General features: G+C 55.1%; 1 protein-coding gene across 3 annotated transcripts; it reads left to right on the forward strand.

The window, feature by feature from the left end:
* Positions 1-3665: 3665 nt before the first annotated feature.
* On the forward strand, positions 3666-26882 carry GRAMD1A (GRAM domain containing 1A; the record flags this gene model as incomplete). 3 transcript variants are annotated; one of them, XM_079723818.1, is made up of 20 exons in its annotated part: positions 3666-3937; positions 12422-12632; positions 12727-12747; positions 13225-13309; positions 13439-13542; positions 13624-13719; positions 14473-14553; positions 17863-17975; positions 18148-18298; positions 18828-19026; positions 20038-20181; positions 21753-21871; positions 21964-22106; positions 22669-22772; positions 22860-23033; positions 23137-23224; positions 24096-24107; positions 24438-24545; positions 24629-24749; positions 26426-26882. In XM_079723818.1, 20 exons carry the CDS (start codon positions 3666-3668, stop codon positions 26516-26518), a joined length of 2439 nt encoding a protein of 812 aa, XP_079579944.1. In that variant the 3' UTR covers positions 26519-26882. The 3 variants fall into 3 exon arrangements, with proteins under 3 accessions (XP_079579944.1, XP_079579942.1, XP_079579943.1); XM_079723816.1 differs by lacking the exon at positions 24096-24107 and having other exon boundaries at positions 20008-20181; XM_079723817.1 differs by lacking the exon at positions 24096-24107.
* Between the last annotated feature and the right edge of the window lie 964 nt (positions 26883-27846).

Below are 27846 nucleotides of genomic sequence, written 5' to 3' on the forward strand. Positions count from 1 at the left end.
GAACATTTGAGGAAAGGCTCTGACATGAAAAGCCAAGAGACTCCTAAAGAAGAGCAAAGTGGGAAGACTTTCCATCCCAGATATCAAGACTAGTTATGAAACTACACAAATATATATTATATTTATGTGTATATATGTATAAAATATATACCTGTTTATATCTGTGTTTATACATATGGTAATTAGGTATGTATAATTAGGATAGTGTGGTTTTTGCACAGGGATAGACAAATGAAGCTCTGAAACACCCAAGGATGGATGGATAGATGGGTAGATGGATGGATAGATAGATACTTGATGTGTGACAGAAGGAACACAAAGACACATGTAAAAGGATGTTCACGGTAGCACTATTTTCAACAGTCCAAACTGGGAAGCCCTCAAATATCCATCAACATAGTCAATAAGTACATAGTGGTATTTATCTACAATTTATTTCAGCAGTGGACGACTATACAACATTAAAAATGAAGAAGTTTCAGCCACACACAATAAAGTGGATGATTCACAAACAGAATGTTAAAGGGAAAAAGCCAAATACAAAAGACTTCAAAGTGTGTTACTCTATTTCTATGAAGTTAAGAAGCAGGCAAAACTAAACTGTGGTGTTGGGAAACATATGCTCAGGTAGTAAAACACTAAAGAAACGCAAAGGAAGGAATTAACATAGAAGTTGGAGTGTACTTGTCTTTGGAGGGGAGGAGGGTTTGGCTGGGAAGCGTCACTTGGTGGCATCTGGCGGAGGGTAGGGGGCGGGTTGGTCAGCAACATGCTTATTCTTGACTTGGGCGGTGGGTCTATGGGAGTTCCTTTTATGATTATATATTAAGCTATTTACTTTTTTTTTTTTTTTTTGAGATACGCGGGCCTCTCACTGTTGTGGCCTCTCCCGTTGAGGAGCACAGGCTCCGGACGCGCAGGCTCAGCGGCCATGGCTCACGGGCCCAGCCGCTCTGCGGCATGTGGGATCCTCCCGGACCAGGACACGAACACGTGTCCCCTGCATCAGCAGGCGGGCTCTGAACCACTGCGCCACCAGGGAAGCCCACTATTTACATTTTATGCCTTTTTTGGTGTGTATTATCTGTCACAAAAAGCTTTTTGAAAACATAAAATACCAAAGGGAAAACAAATCTAAGAAAAGGTATGAAAGAACTTGGTAAGAAACATTCTTTTTCAAAAGTAACTTAGCACATGGTGGTGGCGGCTGAGCAACAATGAATGAACTTAATGCTCCTGAACTGTACACTTAGAAATGTTGAGACAGTAACTTTTATGTTATGTGCATTTTGCCACGACTTTAAAAAAAAAACAAACCTAAACACTCAGAGAGGACATTAACACATACCTAAATACTGGAGTGTGACCCCATGTGGACATTTTGGAAAACTCAGTATTGTATAGATATCAATTGTTGGTTAGAGCATAACAATGAAACTCCCATTGCTGATTTTTCCCCCTTGGAACTTGACAAGCTGACGCTGGTAGAACAGGAACAACACAGAAAGACTTGCTTCACCAGATATCAAGACTTACTTTAAAGGTAAAGTAATTGAGGAAATATCTTATAGACTCAGAGTTAGGCAGATCCACAGAACCAGCCTGGGCACTTAGAGACAGAGCAGCACAGGTGAGGCACAGACGGCCGGTCAATCAGGGGGACGCTGGCTAACCCAGGAGTCACCCAAGAAGCACATCCAAGGAGCATTCAGGGCAGCTCCGCTGCTCATCAGAGCAGAGAGCCGGAAACAACCCAGTGTCTATGGGCAAGAAAAATGGATAAATAAATTGTGGTGTTAATTTCACAAAGGAATATTGTGCAGCAGCAAAAATAGATGAAGTGTAACTACCTGCTCCCCTAGGGATGAATCTTAGAAATAATGCTGAGTGAGAAAAGCCAGTCACAGAAGATGACACATGGAATGACTCCATTTTATAAAGCTCAAAAGCAAGTACAGCTAAAAATTATAATGGTTAGGAATGCATACCAATCTGATTTCAAAACAGCAATTAAAAGACGTGAAGGAATGATAACTGACAAATGAGGGGTGATGGAGGCTTTTGGAAGGGAGGCAGGGGTGGGATAAGGCAGTCACAGGGGGACTCACAGTGATGTGCTGGCTCTCAAATCGGGTGTGGGGGATTATGGGGTTCATTTTACTGTTAAACTTGGTAACTCACAAGTAGGATGCAGACGTCCTTTAGCATGTGTCAATTATTACATAATAAAATTGGAAAAGAGCTAAGCCACGGGGAATGCCAGCTTTTACAGATCAGGTGGAGAAGAGAGAGCTGTGCACAAAAGTGAGGTGGAGCTGTCAGTGGGATGCCCTTGAGGCCAAGAGAACCTACCAGAAAGAAGAGGGGTCTCCCAGGTTCCTGCCTCTAGGAGCAGGACTGGAAGATGAGAACTGGAAAGAGTCTCAGATTTGGCCACCTGGGGGTGATGTCTGGGGTTGGAGGAGCAGTCCTGGGGGAGAAGTGGGGACAGGAGGGACATCGTGCTGGCTGCCGCCAACAGGAGACATGGAGCAGTAGAGGCCTAGGGTGAGGACAGCCCCTTGCTCCACGGGCAGTCAAGAGGGAAGGGCCTCTTCTGAGATATGAATGCCCCCACCGGCACCCCGCCCTTCTCCCAGGAACAGCTGGCCAGAGGGGAACATGACTCCAGCTGGACACGCTATTCCGCCTGACAGGGTTGTGACTCTCTGGCCCAGCCAGGACTCCTGGGGGGCAGAAAAGGGCCTGGTCACCTGCCCTCACCCTGGAAGTCGGAGCAAACCCTGTGAGGAAGGAAGGAGGAGGAAGCCATAAGGTAGGGGCGTTGGGGTGCCTGGGAAGGACTCTGGGGTCCAGGCCTGGCCTGTGAAGGTCAGGGTCCTCCCAAACCTGGGGAAACCCTCTCTGGGTCCCATGGGTCCTCCTTCCCTCTATCCCCAGCAGCTGGGTGCCAAGAAGCCCTTGCCACGTACTGCTGTGAGGACAGACAGACACTAATCTCATCTCCCCAGACCCAGGAGGCCTCCAGGATCATAATCACAACCGCAGGAACTGGCCTGGTTCCCTCCCTTTGTGTGTCTTGGGAGGGGCAATTGCTGAGCAAACAGGGAAGGGAAATCCTGGATTCTGCCTCTCTTTTCCTCTTGATCAGCCGTTACTCAGGCCCAAGGGCCTCTAGGGCCCACTCAGGCCTGGCTCCTTCCTGGCCCTGTGTGTGGGGAAGGGTGCTGGGGTGGTGGGTATATATTCACCCAGGGCTTGGCCTTGGTGAATTCTCAGAAAAAATAAACCCCAGTCTAGGGGCATGAACAGAGTTCACTGACCGCTTGTTGTGGTCCGGGCCCTGGGCTGGGCCCTACACTTGTCAGAGCTCCCTGACACTGCCCGGACACCCTAGGATGTCGCTATCAGGATCTCCAGTTTCCAGAGAGGAACCTGAGATTCAGGGTCGAAAAGGAGGATGTTGGCAGAGGTGGGAATCCCACCCAGACCTCTCTGATCCCCACACTGTGCTCTGAAGCTCAAGCTCACCCCTCCTCTCGCAGGAGCAGCAGGGAGAGGGTGGGAGGGGCAGGGATTGCATGGGAACTCTCCCCTTCACCTCTTCACCTCTTCTTTCTCCCCCAGAGACTAAGACCCCCAACTGGGCAGGCAGAGCTCTCCCCATGGCTGAGTTCCTGCCCCTGCTGCCTTGCGCACCCCTGCTGACCCAGGACGGTGGTGCCCAGGACTCACCTCTCCCCCCAGCCGAGTGGCAGAGCCAGCAGCCACAGGGTGGCAGGGCCCAGGGCCTGGCCTCTAAGCCCTGGAGGCTCCCAGAGGTGCCCTCCATTCAGATAACGCCAGCCAGCGATGGGGAGTCACCCCCCTGCACCCCACCTCCCCAGCGCCTGCAGCTGCCGAGGACCCCAGACCTGGAGAGTTTGCCCCAGGACAGGTCAGACCTGGGTGGTGGGATGGGAAAGGGGTTCTCTCTCTCGGGACCCACAGAGTGGGTTCCCTGTGGCTGGCGCTCCCGGTGGGGAGCTGAAGGTCAGTTAGAATGTGGCCTTAGCCCCACAGGGGCCTGACTGGAAGCTGTGAAATAGATGCAGATAAAAATTGCAGCTGGGAATATGTGTTGAGATAACCAACTGAGCTCAGCTGAGCACTGCTTACTAAGACCAGAGGCAAACATTCTCTTTTGACCCGCCTGGTGTTTTTCAAACTGTGGGTCATGACCCATTTAAGGACTGCTGCAATTGCTACACAGCAATCAACACTTTTTCCCAAATAGAATCAGGAGAGAATCGAAAATAACAGTGTTAAAAAAAAAAAAAAAAAAAAAAAAGAAGAAGAAAATAACACACTGTATGAGGCAGTGAACAAGTGTGGCTTCCTACAAATTTTGTGACATTACATATACAGCTGTTCCCGGTATCCATGGGGGTATTCCAAGACCTCTGCAGATACCAAACTTTGCAGATGCTTAAATCTCTTATATAAAATGGTGTGGTATTTGCATATTACCTACTCACATTCTCCTGTATAATTTAAATTACGTCTTGATTACTTATAAAACCTAATGCAGTGTAAATGCTATGTAAATTGTTGTAAATACTATGTAAATAGTTGCCAGCCAGCAAATTCAAGTTTTGCTTCCTGGAAATTTTTTTTTTTTTATTGAAGTATAGTTGATTTACAATGTTGTGTTAGTTTTAGGTATACAGCAAAGTGATTCAGTTATACATACACATATATATCTATTCTTTTTCAGATTCTTTTCCATTACAGGTTATTACAAGATATTGAATATTGTTCCCTGTGGTATACAGTAGGTCCTTGCTGTTTATCTATTTTATATATAGTATTAATCCCAACTCCTAATTTATCCCTCCCCAGCCCCCCAATTTTTTTATACAAATATTAGATTATTATTTTGTACACCTGAAACTAATATATTATGTACCAATTTTAAAAAATTGAAGTGTAGTTAATTCACAATGTTGTGTTAGTTTCAAGTGTACCCCTCCTGCAATTAAAAAAAAATTTTTTTTCGACCCTTGATTGGTTGAATCCACAGATGTGGAATTTGCAGATACAGAGGGCTGACCGTATTTTTAAGTGTGTACTTGGAAACCAATGTAAAAGGTATTTCCTGCTGCAACTCTTGGGGAAAAAAAAAAGTTTAAACAAAACTTTTGCAAAGAAACACTACCTCTGGCACAAGGAGACAGGAACAGGGAGGTTCAAGGCTATAGGAGGAAAGAGGAAAGAACTACATTGGCCTTGAATAGAAAAGTCCATTGTGGTTTCTTCCAACAATGAACATTCGATAAGAGTTAAAGTTTATGAAGTAGGGCTCTGTGTATCAACGTGGAGAAGTCTCAGAAACAGTGATGGTTGCAAAATGATACAGTAGGAGCCTAATTGTGTATCTTTTTAGAAGACATTGAGTAATAGGATATACTGTTAGTGGATGCATATTGATGCAGAAAAAGGATAGAAAAATGTACAGAAAGAACACACACCAACTTCAGGGCAGGGGGTACCTTGGGGGGCAGGAACAGAAAAAAGAGGGATGGGGAGTTGGTAACTGTAACTGTAATCATCTATTTCTTTAAAAAAAAGAAAAAGGATCTGAAGCAAAAATGGCAAAATGTCCACATCTATTGATGTCCTATATGCTTCGTAGGGACCGAGATGACTCTTGTATTTTTCCTGTTTGAAATAAATATTCCCTAATTAAAAATTTTAAAGTATTTCAGAAGAAGAAACAGGCAAAGAGAAATACAAAGAAAGAGAACAGTGAGACAAAGGGAGGTGGTGGAGGGAAGGCCTGGCTGAGATCTGACCCTGAGATCTGACCGTGAGAGACAGTCATGGGAAGAAGGGGGGAAGAGCTTCCCTGCAGAGGCAAAGCAAGTGCAAAGGCCTGGGGTTAGGAATGTGTCTGCGGAGTTAGAGGAACAGCATGGAGGCTGGGTAGCTAGAGTCTGTGAGCAAGGGGGATCCAGAGGAGAAGTAAGAGTGGAGTCTTTCTTAGGCAGCAAGGGGAGGACTTTGCTTTCAGCGGGACTGAGAGGTGGGGCTCCGGGAGGGCTCCAAGCCCCGAGGGCCCTGACCTGACACCAGTTCACAGGCTCCCTCTGGCTGTGTGTGGGGAGCAGACTGTAGGGGCGGGATGGGAGCAGGGAGTCTAGGGAGGAGGCTGTGTGATGGTCCAGGAGGGAGGATGGAGGCTGGGCCAGGGTGGGGGCAGTGGAGGAGCAGAGTTTAGATTCTGGATAGACTTTGTGGGTGGAGCCCACAGGGTCTGCTGAGAGACTGGATGTGCGTGTGAGGGAAAGAGAGGGTCAAGAAAAACTGAAGTTTGGGGCCTGCCATCCACCAAAATGGAAAAGACCGTGGGTTTTTTTGGAGGGAGGGGGTGTAGGGTGGGAGAGCCATGGGAATGGAGTTTTTTTTTTTTTTTTTTTTTTTTTTGGTACGCGGGCCTCTCACTGTTGTGGCCTCTCCAGTTGCGGAGCACAGGCTCCGGACGCGCAGGCTCAGCGGCCATGGCTCACGGGCCCAGCCGCTCCGCGGCATGTGGGATCTTCGCTAACCGGGGCAGGAACCCGTGTCCCCTGCATCGGCAGGCGGACTCTCAACCACTGCGCCACCAGGGAAGCCCGGGAATGGAGTTTTTATCAACATCTAGGAACAGCCTGTCCTAGAGAGGAGCGGGGAGCAAGTCTCTGTGCTGGGGCGCCCGTGGCCAGGAGCTGCGAGGTGGGACTCCCATGTCTGTGTTCTCGGACAAGGGGTCCAGGACACCGATAGACTCAGGCAGCTGATAACTCAGGCAGCCGCTGCAGAGACAGGCGCAGGTTATGGCGTCACGGGAGGGTTGCGTCCAACAACAGTGACCTCGGCGAGTCACTTCCCATCTTTGAGGCCAGGCTTCCCCTTCTGTAAAAGGGCAGCCCCCCCCCCCCCACTGTCCTGTGGGAAAGTCCTGACCACAGAGTTAGTAGGATCCCCAGGACTAGGTGACTTGCTTATAGTCAGATAAGCGCCAGGGAGGCTGGATTCTAACTCGGGCTGGCTGACGCGGGCTGGGACCAAGAGGGGTCCCCAGAGAACAAGGAGCTGGGCCCTCCGGGGGCCGACAGCGGGGGCTCAGAGATGCGGAGAGGGAGGTGGCCTAGAGCCCCACCCGCTTCCCGCCAGCTGCGTACCCACAGCCGCAACCCCTCCGTTTCCCCGAATCTCCATCCCACCCCCAGCTCCACCCCACCTTTCAGGTTCCGCCCAGGGTGGGGGGGGGCGGAGAGCTCCCAGCCTGGGGCCTCACTGGAGCCGAGGACCCCTTTCCCGGTACCAGGGGAGCGGGTCGGGCCTGTGCCCAAGCCTCTAGCTGCCATGGCGGTGTCGTGTTTTAATCAAGTCTGTGTTTTTCTCCTGTCTTTCCCACTCCCCGGTCCACTTCTCTGTCTCTCTCCTTAGAGCCTCTGTCTGTTTCTCTTCCTCTCTCTTGCTCTCTCCGTGCTCTGGCGTCCCAGCCGCCCCTCTCCATCTCTGTCTCGCTCTTCCTGCCCCAGCGCCCCGTCCCTCCCTCTCTAATTCTCCCTCTCGCGTCCCTCTCCCTGTGGCCTCGCTCTGTCGCCGCCGTCCCTCCCTCGCCTTGGCCAGCCCCCTCTCGCTCTCACCTCCTGCTCTCCCGCCTCCCTGCGGCCCCTTTCTCCCTGCAGGTATCTGACTCTCTCCATCTAGGCCCCGCCGCCCCTCCCCGTCTCGGCCGGTCCCTCCCCTCCCCTCCCCCCCTCCCCTCCCCTCCCCCCCCCTCCCTTCCTCGGGCTGGGGGCGGTGCTGTGACGCGACGGGGCGGGGGCAGGAAGGGGGAGCTGACGCTGCGGCTGCCTCCCGCGGCCCCGGCCTTTTGTGCGGGCGGCGGGCTGCGGGCGGCGGGGTCGGGTGCGGGCGGCGGCCGAAGAAGGCGAGGGGCCTGCCCAGCGGGGACGCTCAGCCGGGCCCGGCCCTGCCCTGCGGCTGGGCGCGCCCGCCGCTCCGCATCCATGTTCGAGTGAGGACCGCGGCGGGGGCGGGGGAGGGTCGGGAGGAGGTCGGGGGGGAGGGGGCTCCTCGGGCTCGGCTGGGGGTGGCGCGGCAGCAGCCGAGGTCCGGGAGCTTGTGCACCGGGGGCCGGCCAGGGGGAGGGGAGGGAGGCGTTGGGGGCCCATGGGTGCACTCGGGGATGGGCCCTGGCGGCGAGGAGGCCCCCGGGGCCGGTTCGTTGGCTTGGCGGGGCTTTGGCTGGGGGACCCGGCCTCATCCCGGGGGGGGGGACCGCGGCCTTCCGGGAGCGCCCCGGGCCTCCTTCGCCTCTGTCTGGGAGGCGAGGGGTGTGCGCGAGGTTGACCCAGGTCTTCGGGCCTGCGGTCGAGGCAGGACGCAGACGAGCCCCCTCCGGCCGGGCCCCCAGGCCCCGGAGCCCGGGGCAAGCCCGGGAGCAAACTCTCCCGGTCTGGGCCCCCTCCCGCCGTTGTGATCTGTTGCTGGTCCCGGGGCTGCTCGGATGGGGGCTGCTGCGTGGCTGGCCGGCCGACCGCGTGTGTGAGATCCTCTGGGGTCGTGGGCACGGAATTGACCTACTCTCTGGGCCCAGAGTATTTTAGATTTTGCATTGTAGGTGTTTTGGAAGTGTGTATGCGTGTTTGTGTTCCTAGTGTGCAGGCAGCTGTGATCCTCTTTGGCTCCGTGTGTGTGTGATTTACCTCGAATTCCATCTGTGGCTCCATTTGTTGCTGTAAGCTCCCTGCGTGTGTCTGATTGTGACTGTAGTGTGGGTCTGGGGCTTTGTGTGCGTGGCTGTGACCTCCCGTGGTTGTGTGTGTGTAATGTATCTCATCCCGTCAGACCTATGCATGTCTGATTGTGACTTTGGAGTGTGTGTACATGTGTCTAAGTCTCCTAATGTGCAGACAGCTGTGATCCTCCTTGGCTGTGTGCATGTGTGTGAATTTATCTGGGATACCATCTGTGGTTCCAAGTGTCACTGTAAGTTGCCTGTGTGTTCAGTTGTGACTTTGTAGTGTGTGTGTGCATGTATCAGGGGCTCTTTGTTTGCTGCTATGACCCTTTGCGTCTGTGTGCTTATAATTTGCCTCTGAACCTGTTAGCTCTTTGTGCAAATGTAAGTCACCTGTGTGTGTCCATGTGTGACATTATTGTGTGTCTGGGGCTCGTTGAGTATGACTGAAACCCTCTGGGGTTGTACCTTTTATCTATTTCTGGTTCCATCTTTGTGTGAAAGTTCCTGTGTGTGTCCCTTCATGACATTGTACGTGCCTGGGCTTCCATGTGAGCAGCTGGGACCCTCTGGGGCTTTGTGTGAGTGAGAGAGAGACCCCTTGTGGCTCATAGTGAGCCTGGGACCCTCCCTCCTGAGACCTGGGGTGTACCCTTGACTCTCAGGAGCAATAATAGTAACTGATGTTGTTCCCCTGTTACAGTTTATAAAGCATGTCCCAATGCATGATTTCAGTACCTAGCCACTCTGTTATCGAGATGTGTCCACGACCTCCCGGGGCTGCGTATTTCCCAAGTCCTTCATGGCTGTGTGAGTGTCAGGGCTCTCTTGTCAGTCAGCAAACAGCAGCTGACATGTCCATCCCTTGCCACGTAAGAGCAGGTCTTTGCTCTGGCTTCCCCTCCAGATGGGGAATGCCATGAGAGCTGAGCTGACCCTAGACTTCATTTACCTGGGTTGTGCACATGTTAGCTGGGGTCCTCTGTGACTGTTCTTTCACTGTGTGGCTCTCTCTGTAACTGTGGGAATGTTACTTGCTTTCAAGTCTCCTCTGAGACTTTCTTGTGCCCGTATGTGTGAATGTACCTGGGACTTTGCATGGTTTTCTGTCTCTGTGACCCTCTGCAGCTGCGTGTGTGTTGTGCGTGCATGCACGCGCATGTGTGTGTAACTTCTGGGACTTTGTGTGTGGCTGTGGCGTCCTTGTGTGTGACTGTGCTGAGACTCTGTGGCTTTGTGTGTGACTGTAATATACCTGTGATACTACTGCAGGGTGTATGGGGGGTGAGGGGTAGGGGAGACTTCTTACAACTGTGGGGAACTGCAGTTTGCCTGTGACAGTGGCTGTGTGTGAGCCACATCGAGGTTCCCTTTTGTGTACACCTGTGTAGGCCTCTGCCCCTCTCTGACCAGAGGGAGTTGTTGGCCTCTTTAGGCCTGGGAAACCGGAGGTGAGGTGTCTGCAGTGACAAAACCCCATTCTCTTCCAAGTCCCTGAGCCATGTCACCGTGTCGGGCTCCTCCCTTCCCTCTGCTGCAGCCTGCCTGGTTGGGCAGCCTCCGGGCTGTCAGGCTCGAGCACTTCCTCTTTGTCCTGCCAAGGAGCAAGATCTGGGGGCGCAGGCTGGGCCCTGTCTGTGTGTGTCGGACTTGTCTGCAGGCGCCCTCCCGTAGACCTGAGGCTGTAGGAGAGTAGGATAGCTGGAGGAGGGGTCTGCATTTCGGGCTAGAGAGGCAGGAAGATGAAGCAAGAGAGGAGTGTGGTCACCCCGCCTTTAAACCCTTCCTGAGCTCACCAGGGCCGTCAGGGTGAAGCCTGAACACCTGCTCAGGGCCCAGAGGGCCTGCAGGTGGGCCTGTGGCCTCCTGTCCTCCTTCCCCAGCCCCACTGGCCACCTCGCTCCTCCTCAGACCTGCTAAACTCAGTCCTGTGCCGAACTCACTGTTCCTGCCCCTAAAACAGTCTTCCCCGGCCCTTTGCCAGATCTGCTCCTTGTCCTTTGGGCTCAGCTCAAGTGTGCCTTGCACACCAACCCACTGAGCCCTCCTTATCTCCGTGGTCCTCAAACTTGAACATGCATTAGAGTCTCCTGGGCCCCACCCACACTTCCTGATTCAGGAGGTGTGCGGTAGGTTCCAGACTCTGCATTTCTGACAGCTTCCAGGCACTGCTGCTGCTGCCCCTGTGAGCAGCGCTGCCTCACAGCACTGACCAGTGTCTGAGATCATCATCTTTATTTATATGATCTCTTACTGATCGTCTCTGTTCCCCCATCAGAATGTCAGGTCCCTGCGGGCAGGTGTTGCATCTGCCTTGCCCACTCCTGTGTCCCCAGTGCCTGGTGCAGGGCGGGTGCTCCATGTGCACTTAGGGGTGACTGACTGGGGTTGGTGTCCGTTTGGGCTCCAAATACCAGGCTGAGGTGTTTGTGCAGGGGTCAGCGTGGCACCTTGGCAGCAAGTGCTCTGGGGTGGCGGCAGGGCTGCGTGTTCCATCTTAGTCTGAGAGTCCCTAATCAACCAGAGCACCTTCCAGGTGGTGGGCTCCATGTATGTATGTCCTCCAGACAACCCTGGGAGGTGGATACTGCTGTTATCCCCATTATACTCAAGAAGAAACTGAGGCACAGAAAGGTTCAGACACTTGCCCAAGGTCACAGGGAAGTGGTCCAGCTGAGATCTGCAGTGGCCTCAGCCTGCGGAGGGTTGGGCCAGTGGTACACTTGGTGGAATCCAAGTTTGGAGGGTGGGGGGCACGGGGGGGGTCAATCACTCATTCAGTCCACAGGGGCACAAGCTTGCGGAGCACCTGCTGTGCGCCAGGCCTCATTCTAGGCAATGGGGTGCAGCTGGGAACAAAAACCCCTTCCCCTGTGAAGTGCACCTCCTGGTGGGGGAGGATTTGAAACGCGGGAGAAGTGCTGAGGAGAGAGATGAAGAGGGAGGGGGCTCGGGAGAGGGCATGTGGTTTACATGGAGGGGCGAGGGAAGGTATCGTGGAGAACTGGCCCCTGAGCAGAGGCGGTGAGGACCTTGCCTTCACCTGGAGTCGAATGCAGGGGGGGAGGACTCAGCCAGGAGGTCCCTGACCTGAGCAGGGAGGAGGCTACTGTGATGTCCAGGAGGGGGGAGCATGGAGGCTGGGCCAGGCCGCTGGAGCAGGGGGAGGTGGGCCAAATAGAAATAATAGAGATTTGAGAGCTGGACCATGTGGGACTTGCTAATAGAGGAAAAATGAGGGGTGAGGAGGAAAGAAGAAGACGCTTAGGTTTTTAGCTCAAGCCACTGAGTGGAAAGTGGTTGTTCAATAAATATTTACTGTATGAATGAATGAATAAGTTAATTTTAAGACCAGCAGGCATTACCGAGAGCTCACTATGTGCCAGGCTCTGTTAGAAGCCCTTTACATGTACTGATTTGTTTAACCCTCCAGACAACTAGAAGAGAGCATGCATTTCTCACCCTTGGATTACAGATGAACTGACCGAGGCCCGGGGAGCTAGGGGGCCTGCTCTGGGTCACATGGCTAGGAAGTGGAGCAGGGTGGGTAGGTGGGGATCAATGGGCTGATGGGTGGGCCCCCCACGCCGGCCTGTCCCCCCACCCCAGCCTGTTTTTCCCCACATGCCCCTCCTCCTGTTCCCGCAGCACCACCCCGCACTCTGGCCGGAGCACGCCAAGCAGCTCCCCGTCGCTCCGTAAGCGGCTTCAGCTCTTGCCGCCAAGCCGACCCCCACCTGAGCCGGAACCGGGTACCATGGTGGAGAAGGGGTCAGATAGCTCCTCAGAGAAGGGTGGGGTGCCCGGGACACCCAGCACCCAGAGCCTGGGCAGCCGGAACTTCATCCGCAACAGCAAGGTCGGTTGGTGCAAGCCCAGGTGCGGTGGGGGGGAGGGGTGGGAGGGCAGGGGCACCCCGGGGCTCATTCTGACTCCATTCCTTTCTCTTACAGAAGATGCAGAGCTGGTACAGTGTGAGTATCGGGGCCGGGGGCCTTGCTGGAGGGATGAGAGGGAGGGGGACAGGTGCTGGGCCAGGGGCCCCTGGCTGCAGTAGTCACGGAGTGGGTGCTGCTGTCAGCAGACCTGGGGGTCACATCCTATGCTGCTGCTTACATGCTCTGTGACCTTGAGTGAGTTGCTTAACCTCTCTGGGTTTCTGTCTCCTTGAGAAACAGTTCTGACCTTACTAGACTGAAGGGAACGTTCCCTGAGAGTCAGTGATACCGGTGGGTACGTGGCACAGGACCTGGCTTAGGTAGCAATCCGTAAATGGCTCTCGTTATGGTTACTCTTGTGTTACAGGCAGTAGGAGCCAGAGGTGAGCTAGACGCTGAAGCCTCAGAGAGACTCCTCCCAGGCTAGGAGACTGAGGGGTGCTGGGAGCTTTGGGGGACAGAATTAGGGGTGTGGCCCCCTGTCCCAGTTCTCACCTCCCAAACTTCCCCCAGATGCTGAGCCCCACGTACAAGCAGCGGAATGAGGACTTCCGTAAACTGTTCAGCAAGCTCCCTGAAGCTGAACGCCTCATTGTGGGTGAGTCCCTGCCAGCCAGACCCGGAGCTCCCAGCTCTGCCCTCCCGACCCTCCCGCATGTGCCGGCCCAGCGGCCAGGACAGCCGTGTGACTCGGGTGTCTGCCCGTCTTTCCCCTCGGCCGCCTCAGATTACTCCTGTGCCTTGCAGCGCGAGATCCTCCTCCAGGGCCGTCTCTATCTCTCCGAGAACTGGATCTGCTTCTACAGCAACATCTTCCGCTGGGAGACAACAGTGAGCTGACGGACCTGGGACGAGGAGGGGCCCCAGGGCGGGCAGGGCCCTGGCCCCTTCTGACCTGTCTTTTGTCCTCAGATTTCCATCCAGTTGAAGGAAGTGACGTGTCTGAAGAAGGAAAAGACGGCCAAGTTGATCCCCAACGCCATCCAGATCTGCACGGAGAATGAGAAGGTGAGCGAGAGGACCAGCAGACAGGGGCCCCGGGGTCCCCGATCTTCACCGGCTCCTCTCTCCTCCGCACCACCCAGAGCCCTGTTGACTCAGCACCCAGCTTCTCTCATCTTCCCTTTCTCTTTATTCTCCCGGCCCCAGCGTGGGCTCCTGCAGTCTCTGACCCAGACTCCTGCACCTGCTCCTGTCTCAGGCCCTGCAGTCTGTCCCCTGACAACAGCTGTTCAGGGATAGTATTAACAGAAAAATTCTATCAGCTCAGAGGCCGCCTCCACCTGGAAGCCTTCCCTGATGCTCCATGTATCATGATTGTTGCCTCAGGGTCCAAGGGGGCTGCCTCACACCAGTGGTCCAGACGGGACTGGAGAAGGAAATGGGGCGGGAAGACTTCAAGCAGACTTCCCTTTGTGTTTTCTTGGCCAAAAGGGGATCCGTTGGCCACCCACTGCGGGCATAGGAGACGGGGAATGTGCCTTGGGCTTCCCCCAAGCAGCCCAGCCAGTTTGGGCTGACCCTGTCTCCCGCCTTGGACTGTGAGCCCTGGGGCCAGGGCCCGGGGCCATCTCCTCATCGTGGTGACTCCAGGGTCATCCAGTGCTGGGCTGGGCACAGGACAGATATTCTGTGGAATGAGTGAAGGGATGAATGAATACATCAGCATGGAGAACCGGGAACAGGGTGCAGCGGGTGGAGCTTTCTCCTCCCTCCAGCCTTGTCTCTCCCCCAGGGCTCACACCCCTCTCTCTTCTGCAGCATTTCTTCACCTCCTTTGGGGCCCGAGATCGCTGCTTCCTCCTCATCTTCCGCCTCTGGCAGAACGCACTGCTTGAAAAGGTGGGCCTGGGCGAATCCTGGGCAGGGGAACTAGGGGGAGGGCTGGGGTGGGGGGGACCGTGGAGCCAGGGATGCCAGGACTCGGGGAACTGGAGGACCCCTCCAGCTCTTCTCCATGGGCACCAGACCCAATGTGCCTGCAGCTCTTCCATAGGCCCCCGCAGGGGGCCGCCACGGGCTCCGGTGCCACACCCTGCCCATGAGAAATGCGTACTCACAGCCCCTTAGTCACCACCTGCAAATCAGAAATGCTCCAAAGACGGGGAGGTTTTTGGTAAAGCAAAACCTGACTTGAGCTGACATGGTTTACAGTCCCTATCAGCAGTCTAACAGAGTTTTGTGCTGCGCTGTCGATATGGTAGCCACTGGCCACACGTGCCTGTTGGACTCTTGAAACGTGGCTAGTGCGACTGAGGATCTGCATTTTTAATTTAATTTCAGTTTTAATTAATTTAAACTTAAAACACCACGTGTGCTTCTTGTATAACACAGGTCTGTATTTATCTCAATTAATGGGACTTTTCATATGTTTCAGGACCAAAAAATAATAATGTGAATGACTGGGGTAAATCTTAAATATAGTTGTGCTTCAGTATAATATTATAGTATCCAGTACAGAATATACCAGTGATTCTCAAACTCTGTAGTTTCGGGAATCCTTTACACTCTTTAAAATAATTATAGACTCCAAAGAGCTTCTGTTTAAGTAGAGTATATCTATCAATATATACTGTATTAGAAATTGAAACTGGGAAAATTTTTTTTGAAGTGCTCAGAGTTTGAGAAAGGAACAGAAGCAGGGCAGGCTTGGGAGAGGTGGTGGTGCAGTGGGTCAGTGGGAAGGCCTCCCACAGAGAGTAAGTTTTTCAATGTGTCTTTTTTTTTTTCTTTAATTTTTTGGCCTCGCTGCATGGCATGTGGCATCTTAGTGCCCCAACCAGGGATCGAACCCGCGCCCCCCTGCAGTGGAAACACAGTCTTAACCACTGGACCACCAGGGAAGTCCCGAAACTGGGAAATTTTTAAACACAAGATACACAAACATGCATTACATTAGCCACCAGAACAATGATGACATCACATAGTCTCTGGAAAACTCCACTGTACACTCATGAGAGAATAAAAGTGAAAAAGGCAAGTGATATACTACTAGTAACACTTACCATACTTATGAAAATAATTTTGCCCTTATGGTTCCCTAAAAGCGTCTAGGGGATGCCCAGAAATCCTTGGACCATGCTTTGAGAACCTCTGGTATACACTGTACTTACTGGATCCTAAATATAATATCGATATTTTTAGTGCTGTATTATAGTATAGGCAGTGTATTATCTTTCTTAAATCCCCAAATTTCTTAATTTTGAATCGAGTCTTACACCAAAGATTTTTGAGTAAGGGATTTCAGACTTTTACTTTTTACATTCTGATAGTCTATTATGGGTCAGCCCTGAGTGGGCTCTCCTGGAATGCCCACTGTGGTTGCATGAGTTTATGTAGCATGCATTCAGCTGCAAGTAGCTGAAAACCCAACCAGACAATGGTTTAAACAAACAGATACTGAATTACTTCAGATGATCATAATAATAGCTAACACTTAACCAGAGCTATTGGGTGCAAGGAACTGTCCTGAGCTCTCCATGAATTAACTTATTTAATCATCACAGCCACCCTTCAAGGCAGTGTGGTTAGTATCTTTATTTCACCAGTGAAGCACAGAGGGAAAGCCTTGCCCATGGGCACATATGCTTTTCTGTGGCAGAGCTGGGATTCTGACCCATTACAGTCAGGCTCTGGAGTCCACTTAATCACACTGATGCCCATGTAACAGGAGGTCTGGAGGCAGGCAATCCAGGGTAGATTTGAGGGCTCCCTATGTCGTCAAGGACCCAAGCTCTTGTCCATTATTCCACACCATCGTCCTTCTGCATATTGATGCTTTGTCCACATGCTTGTTGCCTCATGGTTGCAGGTGGCTGCTACAGCTCCAGATGTCATGCCCTCAGTTAAGTGTCCCAAACATGAAAGAAGAAAGGGATGGATGGAAAGTGGGCATTCCTTTATCAGGAAGGGAAAGCCTCCTTTAGCAGACTTTTCCTTGTATTTCTTTGGCCAAAACTTGGTCACATGATCACCCTTGGTTGCACAGGAAGCTGGGTATGTGGCAAAGGAACAATGAGTTGATATAAGCCAGTTATAATTCCCTGGGGCTTGGGAAGATTTTCACCCCAAACAAATCAGGCTTCTGCTGGCAGGAAGGGAGGGTGGATAGATGTCAGGTAGGCATCACACAGTGTCTGCTACTGCTGGCTTGTAGCACCTCAGAAGGCCCCAACCCACTCCTCCAGCAGGGCTGCACTCACTTCCTGTCTTCAGGGGCGGCTCCAGCTATGGCCATCCTCAGGGGCGAGAGCACTGGAGCAGGAGCCCGAGGGAGGGACAGTGCAGTGTCAAAGTCTCCAAGGAGGGCAAGGGCAGCCAGACTGCTGGGGATGGAGTTCAGCCCCGTCACCGAGTGCGAGTCACTGAACCCCATTGGTCAGGTGGGGACTGTCCCTCCTTCACAGCGCCCAAGCTGGGCCTAGAATAAGAGCTTGGAAATGTCAGCTCGTGGGAGGCAGTGCAGTCCAGTGGTTAGCTCCAGGGCTAGACCAGCCCCCTGGGATCACATCTCAACACGGCCACTTCCTAATTGGATGACATTACCCACCTCTGTGCCTCAGCGTCATTATCTTAAAATGATGACAATATCAGCACCTACTTTACAGAATGGTTTTGAAGACCTGTTGAGTTAGCATGCATAAAGGGTTAGAAGAATGCCTGGCACATGGTAACAACTCAGTGGATGTCAGCTGCTGCTACTGCTACTGTTATTACTATTAGTATCTCATCAGCATCATCCAGCCACTCCAGCCATGGGTAGCTTCTGAGGACACCTGGGCAAGTAGTTGGGGGCAGGACAGCATGGCAGGTGGGAGCATTGGCTCTGGAATCTGGCTGGGTTTGAACCCCAGAGTTGACCTCAAGCATGAGTTCTCCACCCTGGGCCTCATATTCTCTGTAAAACTGGGAACTTTAGCCTGTAGCTGTGGAAGTTTTGTGAGGACCTAAGGGAGAATTCCTGAGCACACTGGCTCCTATGCCATGGGGTGCCGAGTGAGATTGGGAGAGGTCTGGGATGGGAGGTCATGCTCCCCCTTGTGGACACCAGGGGAACTGCTGAGGCTGAGGGCTGGTGGGCGCTGGTGGGCGCTGGTGGAAGGGCTCTGGCCCTGATAAGGTGGAGGCCAACCTAACGTCCTGCCTGCCCAGACGCTGAGTCCCCGAGAGCTCTGGCACCTGGTGCATCAGTGCTACGGCTCAGAGCTGGGCCTCACCAGCGAGGATGAAGACTATGTCTGCCCCTTGCAGCTGAATGGTCTAGGGTGAGTCGGTGGCTGGAGGCTGGTTCCGGGGGTCGGGAGGAGACAGCAGGGGCTGCGTGCAGAGCTCCTGGAGTCCTGGGTGGACTGAGGCGGGGGTGCAAAGTCTGGGAGACCAGGAGGGTGTGTGGGGTCTCAAAGATGCAGTGGTCTCACTCCCTCTCTTTCTCTGTAGGAGCCCCAAGGAAGTGGGAGATGTAATCGCCCTGAGCGACATCACCTCCTCAGGGGCAGCTGACCACAGCCAGGAGCCGAGCCCGGCAGGTTCGCGCCGTGGCCGCATCACCCCCAGCCTTTCCCGAGCCAGCAGTGACGCAGACCACGGGGTGAGCAGGCGCGTGGAGGAGTGAGGAGGGTGCTGGGTGGTGTCGGGGAGAGAGAGGGACAGACAGATTGAGGGGGACAGGGAGGGAATGGACAGAGAAGAGGTGGCTGGAGGGGTAAGTGAGGGGATGGATGGAGGGATGGAATGGAGCTGGGAAGATGGGCAAGGAGACTAGACACAGGTAGGGAAAGAGAGAGACAGGCAAAGGTGGGACAGGTAGATAGATGGGAAGCGGGAGAGACAAGAGCCGAGAGAGGGCTGGCTGGCTGGATGAGGTTGGATACAAACAGGTAAGGCATGGACAGGACAGGCATAAGAAAGCTCATGGCCCAGGCATCCAAGACAGGCCTGGCTGAGAGGCTGAGAGGAGTCTTCGTCTGGGTGGCCCCAGGGCCCCTCGTAGCTCAGCTAGGAGCTACACATGACCTCCCCGGCACTGGTTCTCCTACAGTCTCAAAGCCTTCTGATGGATGTGGGTACACAAGGGGCCCTTAGGCTGGGACAAGGCTGGATTAAGCTTTTCTCTGCAGGCAGAGGAGGACAAGGAGGGGCAGACAGACAGACAGCCAGACGCCTCCTCCAGCCAGACAGTGACCCCGGTGGCTGAACCCGCGAGCTCAGAGCCCGCCCCACCTGATGGGCCCGCCTCCCTGGGCCCCTTGGATCTGCTGCCCAGCGAGGAGCTGTTGACAGACACGAGTAACTCCTCCTCATCCACGGGGGAGGAAGGTGAGGCAGGTGGCCGATTCGTTTGCTTTGGGTACACGTGACAAACCTCACTCACACGGGCCGCACCAAGGGATTCGCTGGCTCATGGGACTGAAAAGTCCACAGAGTAGGCAGATAAGATAAGGCGTTTAAATGGTGCTGGTAGAAATCTGTCCGTATTTAGCTCTGCTTTGCAGGCAGCTTAGCAGGGTGGATAAGAGTATAGACTCTGAAGCCAGATTGCTGGGGCTCAAATCCCGGCCACACTGCTTCCTAGCTGTGTGACTTGGGCAAATTATTCAACCTCTCTGAGCCTCATTTTCCTCATCTAAAAATTTTCCTCACCTGGGGTTAGCAATAATACTACCCACTTCATAGTGTTGTCATTGAGAGAATTGAATGTCTTAGTACAGGTAAAGTGTTTGGGCCAGTTAGTAAGTGTCGGCTGTTATTATATCATCATCATCATCATCATTTCCATTTTCTCTGTGCCAACTTTATTCTCAGATAGCTTCTACTCTTGTGGCAGAAAGAGCCCCAGCCCTGCCCCAGACAAGCCTAGCAGAGAGAAAGCATGCTTTTCCCAGTGGCTGCACCAAAAGCTCTAGGGTTGGCTCTGACTGGAGAGCAAGCCCACCCCTGAGCCCATCACTGTGGCTGATGGCCTGGCTTGGGACACATATACACCCCCATCCACCCACCCCTGAACCAGTCACTGGGGCCGAAAGCTCAAGCTACTGAGCAGGCCCACCCCTGTCATCACTGGGACTGCAGGTGCGTGAGCCTAGATGTGTGTGCTCCGCCTTGAACCCATGGTGGTAGCTTTGATTGTCTGGGCTTGGGGCACACGCCCACCCTAAAGCCATCCTGTGGTGGAGGGGGCTGAGTAGCTCCGTGTCTGTGTCCGCTCTGGTCCAGGAGGACGGGGCTGCCCAGGCACCCCACAAGACCTGGGAGTGGGGAGGAGCGGTCACTCAGAGGGAAGCCGAGGAACGCAGGCAGCCTCATCCCCTGTCCTTCTCTGTCGCCCAGCCGACCTTGCGGCCCTCCTTCCCGACCTCTCCGGTCGTCTCCTCATCAACTCCGTCTTCCACGTGGGTGCTGAGCGGCTCCAGCAGATGCTGTTCTCAGACTCGCCCTTCCTGCAGGGCTTCCTGCAGCAGTGCAAGTTCACAGGTCAGGGGCCGAGGTGACCAAGGTACACGGGAGGGGGTGAGGAGGGGCCGGCCAGGAGACGGGCAGGCACCGCTGTGCAGATCAGGTGTGGCAGGCTGGGGAGTTAAAAGCAGCGTCCGTGAGGCCAGAGGGGCTCCGCCTCTTACCAGCTGAGTGGCCTTGGGCCAGGTGCGGACCCTCTCTGTGCCTCGGTTTCTTCTGTGTGATGCGGGTGTGATACTAGTTACCTGCCTTGTCAGGGTCTCATGAGAACTAAATGAGTTAATTCTAGAAAAGTGCCTAGAACAGTAGCAGATAGTAAGCATTTAATAAATACGGGTTAATGAGCACTCTGTCAGGCCCGTGCAGAGACCAGGACAGATGAATTCCAGAATCTAGTGAGAACAGCAGTAAACAGATACTCGGGCAGATAAGTGTGTATGTCAGAGAGGGAGGGGACTGTGTTCTGGGGGGTGTTAGGAAAGGCTGCTGGAAGGATGTGACATTGAAACTAAGGCCTGAAGGAGGAACTTTCATAGGGAAAGTGGAGGAGGTGGGAGAAGGAATCCAGGAGGCCAGCAGGGTACCTGCAAAGATCCTGAGGCTGGAGGCTGGCACTGGGAGAAGCCCCCTGCGGCTGGGCCCCTGTGGCCAGGTGTGGAGAGGGGAAGCCACAGCACCAGGGCAGGCAGAAGGGCTGACCAGGGGACTAGCAGGGAGCTCGGGAGGCTGCAAAAGAGATTCAAGTTGGGGAGGGCCTACTCAGATGGTAGTTTTCTCTGTTTCTTTTTTCTGTATTGATGAAAATGAACCACGTAGAATCCCCTGCAGAATGAGTAAGACTATGCCTTGTGTTGGGGGCACTCAAGTCCCCCCAAACTATGCTTATATCCTGGAGAGACTGGCACATCAGACTGAGGAGCTCAGACTTTGTCTGGCAGTCCTGGGGAGCCATGGAGTGTTGTAGACAGATAAGGGACAGGGTCAGGCTTGGCTTTGAGAAGCTACCGCTGGACCAGAGGTGGAGGCTGAGGCCAGGAGCTCAGGGGGAGGCTGAAGAGGGGCCCTGGACAGACAAGGATGGGCTGAACTGGGACAGTGCTCAGGCGATCAGTGAATAGACGGGGAGGGAGTGTCCAGGACGAGGCTCAGGGCTCTGCAGGAAGCCTGGAGGACAGTGGGGTGAGGAGGGATGTGTTTGAGGAGATGCGGAGGCCAGTGGGTGTGAGGGGCCCTGCGGACTTCCAGGGGAAGGTGTTCAAGAGGTCGCAGGACCCTAGGTCTGAGGCCCAGGGGAGAAGCCAGGACTGGTAAAGAGAGGAGACTGGGGCTGCAGGGGTAGAGGAGGTGGCCCAGGAGGGCTGAGAAGTGTAGGCAGGAGAGAGGTCCCAGCTCTGAGGATCATCAACATCTGAAGTTGTGGGCATCCAGAGGGAAGATGGGGCAGACACCGGGGTGGGGGGCAGGGAGGAGGCGCAGGTTTGGGGGCAAGTCCCCAGAGAACTGGAACCTTCCAGAAAAGCTGAGTCTCCTACAGCCTGTGGGCAAAGGACGGGAGAATGGTATCTTCATTCTGCCCCTCCATCCTCCAGACGTGACCTTGAGCCCCTGGAGCGGGGACAGCAAGTGCCACCAGCGCCGAGTGCTGACCTACACCATTCCCATCAACAACCCGCTGGGGCCCAAGAGCGCCTCTGTGGTGGAGACACAGGTGTGTCAGGCAGGGTGGCCAGCGGGTGGGGTGGCCGGGGGCCAGGGTGGGGGGCTTGGCGCTGACTCCCTGTTCCTCCCTTGGCCCCGCAGACGCTGTTCCGGCACGGCCCGCAGGCAGGCGGGTGTGTGGTGGACTCAGAGGTGCTGACGCAGGGCATCCCTTACCAAGACTACTTCTACACTGCCCACCGCTACTGCATCCTGGGCCTTGCCCGGAACAAGGCCCGCCTCCGGTGAGCGGCGGCCCGGCCCCTCCACCTGACCCCCTGATGGTCCCAGGGCCCCTGCCCCAGACTCCCCACCCCGAGTCAGCTGCAGAATGTTGGTTGCCACCGTGGCAGGCGAGCAGAAGTCAGGAACACCCCGAGGTGTTTGGCCTGAGCCACCAGAAGGATGGAGCCGCCATTGACTGGGGGGGAAGGTGGGGAGGGGCAGGTTTGGGGGAGGATCGGAGCTCAGCTTGGGACTTGCTGAGATGTCTCTCAGAAGCCCGTGTGGAGTTGGACGCAGCAGCAAGATGGAAGGGGTTCGAGGGTGAGGTGTAGGCTAGGATGGCAGTCTGGGTGGGCAGTGCTGGGACAGCGCCGAAGGCGGGAGACCTGCCAAGGTGGTGGGTGTGGACGGAGAAGGGGCTGCGGGCTGAGTGGGGATCACAGGGAACCCTTGGGGGGTGTCTGTTTTGTCTGTGGGTGACAAGGGGTCCTCTCTGAATCCGGGGAGGGAAGGCTGCCCCCGGGAATGGGACAGCAAGGCTGGAGCCAGACCCTGACCCCGTCACCCCTTCCCCGACCCCAGAGTGTCCTCCGAGATCCGCTATCGGAAGCAGCCCTGGAGCCTTGTGAAGTCTCTCATTGAGAAGAACTCGTGGAGCGGCATCGAAGATTACTTCCACCACCTGGGTAGGGGACAGGGGTCCGGCCAGGGCCACAGACGGGGTCGGGGCCTGGCCGGGCGCAGACATGCAGGGCCCTCTCTCGTGTCTGCAGAACGAGAGCTCGCCAAGGCCGAGAAGCTGTCTCTGGAGGAAGGCGGGAAGGATGCACGCGGGCTGCTGTCCGGCCTGCGCAGGCGGAAGCGGCCCCTGAGCTGGAGGGCCCACGGTGACGGGCCGCAGCACCCGGACCCTGACCCCTGCGCCCGGGCTGGCATGCACCCCTCAGGTGAGTTCTGTCAGGCCTGGGGGGGGGGTGCGGGGGAGGGGCTGGGGGTCTGGGTGGGGTGAGCGGGGATGAGTCTGTCTGACTCTGAGTTGCTCCCCCGCAGGCTCCCTCAGCTCCCGCTTCTTGGAACCGTCCGTGGACCAGGGCCCCGGGGCAGGCATCCCCAGCGCCCTGGTTCTCATCAGCATTGTGTGAGTAAGGGGGCCGGGCTTGGGGGTCAGACAGGCCTGGATCTGCACCCTGGCTGTGTGAGCTTGGGCAAGTGCTTGGCCTCTCTGGGTCTCTGCTCACGTGAGAGCACGGGCTTCCCACTCCATAGCGAGGATTGAAGGAGGTGACGTTTGAGATGCGCCCAGCAGGGCTCCTCACATGGTGTACTGCTCAGTCTGCCATGGCGAGGTCGTCCCTGCAGGGAGAGGGAAGCCTCGGGGCTCTGGGGGGGGCGGGGTCAGAGGGGCCTGACCTCGCCCCCGGGGCTGGAGGAGCAGGCCCCCAAGGGAGCCGGAATTAGGTGAACCAGGAGAGGTGTGCAAAAGGAGCAATGTCACTTACACTTCATTCAGGTTTTCTGCGCCCAGCCCTGAGCTGTGTGATGCGAGGGACACAGTAGCGACCAGCAGCCCTGGGGGGAGACCTGGCACCAGACCAGAGGGATGGGGTGGTGATGGAGGAAACGTGGGCGGAGGGGACAGGGAAGCCTTCGGAGGCCAGGGAAGGCTTCCTCCAGGCCGGACAGGTAGGCCGTCAGGGAAGGCTTCCCAGGAAAGCAGAGGCCTCTGAGCTGAGACCCCACGGGGATTAGGCGGGGAGACGGACGTGCACAGAGGCCGGGGCTAGGGGCACGGTGCTCTGAGGAAGTGGAAGTGAGATCCATGCTCCCCGCAGACCCTGGGCAGTGAGAGATCGGCCACACGTTCAGCCTCTCTGGGCCTCAGTTTGCCAATAGCAGCAGTCCAGTGAGGTGCTGTGCGGTGCGCTCAGCTCAGGGCTGCCGGGGTCGGGGGTGGCCAGGACCGGCTGGGCGGCTCTCATCTCTTTGTCTCCCCCTCTCTGCCTCCTCAGGATCTGTGTGAGGTAGGGTCCTGCGTCCTGCCCTCCCCTCACCTGTGTCTCACCCTCAGCTTCAGCCCCTTGTCCTCACTCCGTGCCCCCAGCTCCCCCAGCGAGGTGGACTGGAGCAGCAGTTGAGGGCTCGGGCATCAGACAGGCCTGGGTTTGAACCCTGACTTTGCTGCTTATGGACTGTGTGACCCTAGGCATGTCACTCACCCTGTCTGAGTCTTAGTTTCCTCCTCTGAAAAGAGGGCGAATCATGGCACCCCTTCAAGGTGTGGTCACGTGGGTGACCCCCCACTTGTGGGAACGTTGGTATCCTGAATCCTGACCTCTGACCTCCCCCCCCAGCCTCATCGTCCTCATTGCCCTCAACGTCCTCCTCTTTTACCGCCTCTGGTCCCTGGAGAGGACAGCCCACACTTTCGAGTCCTGGCACAGTCTGGCCCTGGCCAAGGGGTGAGTGGGTAGCCCCAGGGAGCTGGGAGCTTGGGCAGGTCGGGGGAGGCCCAGACCCCACTCAGGCCCTGTATCCCCCACAGCAAGTTCCCCCAGACGGCCACGGAGTGGGCGGAGATCCTGGCCCTGCAGAAGCAGTTCCACAGCGTCGAGGTGCACAAGTGGAGGCAGATCCTGCGGGCTTCTGTGGAGCTCCTGGACGAGGTGCGGCTCTGGGCTGCGGGATCCTGCATTCAAATCCCAAGATGCGGCATATGCATCTGGGCCTCACGTTCCTTCTCTGTTAAATGAGGAAGCCATTCATAGTCCCTACCTCCCAGGGTTGCTGGAAAAATCAGTGGGATGGAAGAAAGAATTTATTGGTTCTCATCCTGGGAAAAAAGTCCAGGAATGTCCGACTTCAGGCATGGCTGGATCCAGCCGCTCAATAGTAGTAAGAATCAGTCTCTCTTACCATCTCTGGACTCTGCCCACCCCCAGGGTTGCCTTTGTTTGGGGCATCCTAGGATGGCCAATATGGTACCTACAGTTCCAGGGTAACATCCAAAGGAAAGAGCTCATTCTTACTGGATACTGGGGTCACATTCCCATCCCTGAACCAGTCATAGTGGCCAGGGATAGATAAAGCTTGGTCACTGAACCCCTCCCCGCCTATGAGGTGACTAAGGGGTCACGTGAGGGTGGGAAAGAGGTTCTCCAAAGGTTATTGGGATCTCATCTCCAGAAGGGGTTGCCCCAGACAACCACTGTAATTCGCTGGCAGCATCTATTCAGACGGCCAGGTTCAAATTCTGACCTGTGACCTCGTGCAGGTGACTTCACCACTGGGGCCTTGGCTTCCTCCTCTGTAAATGGGATGATAATCTATGTTACCTCAAAGGCTGCTGTGAGAATTAAAGGAATTAGCATCTGAGTAGTGCCCAGCTCATGCAAACACCTCACCTGCATTCACTGTTGTTAGTGAGATCCCGCAAAGCAGGTGCTCAGTAAATGTGGTGGGGGGAGGTGTCAGCACAGACGCGCCAGGCGCTGGGGAGCATCTGGCATTGGCTGGGTGCCCAAGGGCATCAGAGCCCACGTTGCTGGGTGATGGTGAAAATCATTCCTGGTCACTATGGACCGTAATGCTGAGGCCCACCTTTAGGGGCCTCATTGCACCCTGAAATCATGCTCAGAGGGAGATGCTCATGCAGGAAAGGGCTGTGCAGGACAGGGGAGAGGGATCACTGAGACTGGGGTCCCGTCTCTCAGAGAGAGGGAGGTCAGGGCCTTCCCATCCTCAGTTCAATTCTGATTATTTTCCTCTCTCAAACTGCCAAGGGCATGGGATTGACTGCACAAATTAATGCTAACGGCAGACACCAATTGAGCCGGGCAGTTCTAAGAGCTAAAATGACCAACTGATTTGTTTCTCATGGCCAGCCTCCGAGGGGGGTGCTCTTGTTACCCCCCATCTAATAGACAGGAACGTTGAGGTAGAGGCATTCCCAAGGTCGCACGGCAGGGAATAAGAATAGCTAACGTGTACCCAGCACCTCCTGTGTGCCAGGTCCTAGGCGTTCACCCGTCAGATTCCTGAATTAATCCTGTGAAGCAGGTATGTTACTGACCCACGTTTCAGCTGAGGGACCTGGGACAGTTAAGGGACTTGCCCAAGGTTACCCAGTAAGTAGCAGAGCCAGGACTTGAACCCAGGCCACCTGGGCCCCTTCCACCTGCTGCCTATGAGAAGTAAAACTGGGTGCAGAATGGCTGGGGTGCAGAGGCACAGGCTGACCTTGGCCTCTCTGGACTTTCCCCAGCTCCTCAGCTGCAGCATGTTGGGGGATGCATCACTCCTCCCAGCACTCATCCCCCACCCTGCCCACCTCTTCCCCCAGATGAAGTTCTCGCTGGAGAAGCTGCATCAAGGCATCACCATCTCAGACCCTCCCTTCGACTCCCAGCCACGGTCCGACGACAGCTTCTCCTGAGGATATCTGGTCACTCGGCCATCCCCCCAAATGGACAGATGGACACAGAGGCTCGGTGGCCACTGCTGGCTCGGTGTGAGCGCCGGGAACCTCCCGCCCACCCCTCCCGGTGGCCCGGCCAGGGGCCACGCAGACATGGGGACCACAGAACCGAGATGCACTTTAGACCAGCGTGTGTGAGTCCAGCTGCCATCGCCTGCCCCGCCAGGGCACTGGCCCGGCCTTCGGCAGGCCCCCCACTAACTTATTGTGCTCGGCTGGGGTTATGGGGGGCACCTCCCGGGGTGCACGATTCCCTCAGCTCTGGGTTTAATGTATTATATTTATTTGGGGCTGACAGAGCCCCAATAAAGGGTTGGAAATGGCTGTGGCTGTGCCTGCGGGGCCCTGGGAGTGGGTGGGAGCCCCCCGTTGCACTCAGATCCCACTGTGGTAGGAGGGGCGTACCGTCCATTTTCTGGGGCCACAATCACTGACGCGACCTGGAATTCCTGAGCATCTTTCACAAGCTTTGCACCATCAGGGTCCAGTGTGGGGGCTGTGAGGACAGACTGGTGGCTGGTGGCTTGGTTCAGTCCTACCTCTGATACTTAGTGGGCATGTCACCTGGAGCAGGTCAACCTCTCTGAGCTTCGGCTTCTTCTGTACAATGAGCATAAGAATAGTACCTGTTGGGGACTTCCCTGGCGGCCCAGTGGTTAGGACTCTGAGCTTCCACTGCAGGGGGTGTGGGTTTGATCCCCGGTCAGGGAACTCAGATCCTGCATGCCGTGCTGCAAAAAAAAAAAAAAGAATAGCACCTGTCTCCCAGGGTTGTTAGAAGTGAGTCGTTCTTGAACTTTAGCTGCATCAGAATCTCCTGGAGGGCTCTTTAAAAAGCAGAATGCCGGACCCCACCCTCAGTTTCCCACTCAGCACGTCTGGGGTGAGTCTGCTGAGATCCTGCACTTCCAACAAGTTCCCAGGTGATGGTGATGCTGATTGTCCAGGGACCCCACTTTGAGAACCGCTTTATAAGGTTTCAAGGAGTTAATAAAGGTGGCTACTTATAACAGGGTCTGCACAGAGTAAGTAGTCAATAAATATTACTATTATGGCAGAAAACTTGAGGGGAGAAAAAAGTAAGTCATGTAGTGGGGACCAAGTATGTACCAGGCTCTGTGCCACGGTCTGATGTTCATTTAATTCTCACAGTTACTCCATGAGATGGAGATAAACGGTTACATGCCTGGTGCCACTCAGCAGGGAGGCAAGGCCTAGCCCCTGGTGTCTCCACATTTAGATACAGGGGCCCCCTTCAGGACCCCACACCAGCCCGTCCAGGTTGT

This window comes from Hyperoodon ampullatus, assembly GCF_949752795.1.
Source record: "Hyperoodon ampullatus genome assembly, chromosome: 18".
NCBI lineage: Eukaryota > Metazoa > Chordata > Mammalia > Artiodactyla > Ziphiidae > Hyperoodon > Hyperoodon ampullatus.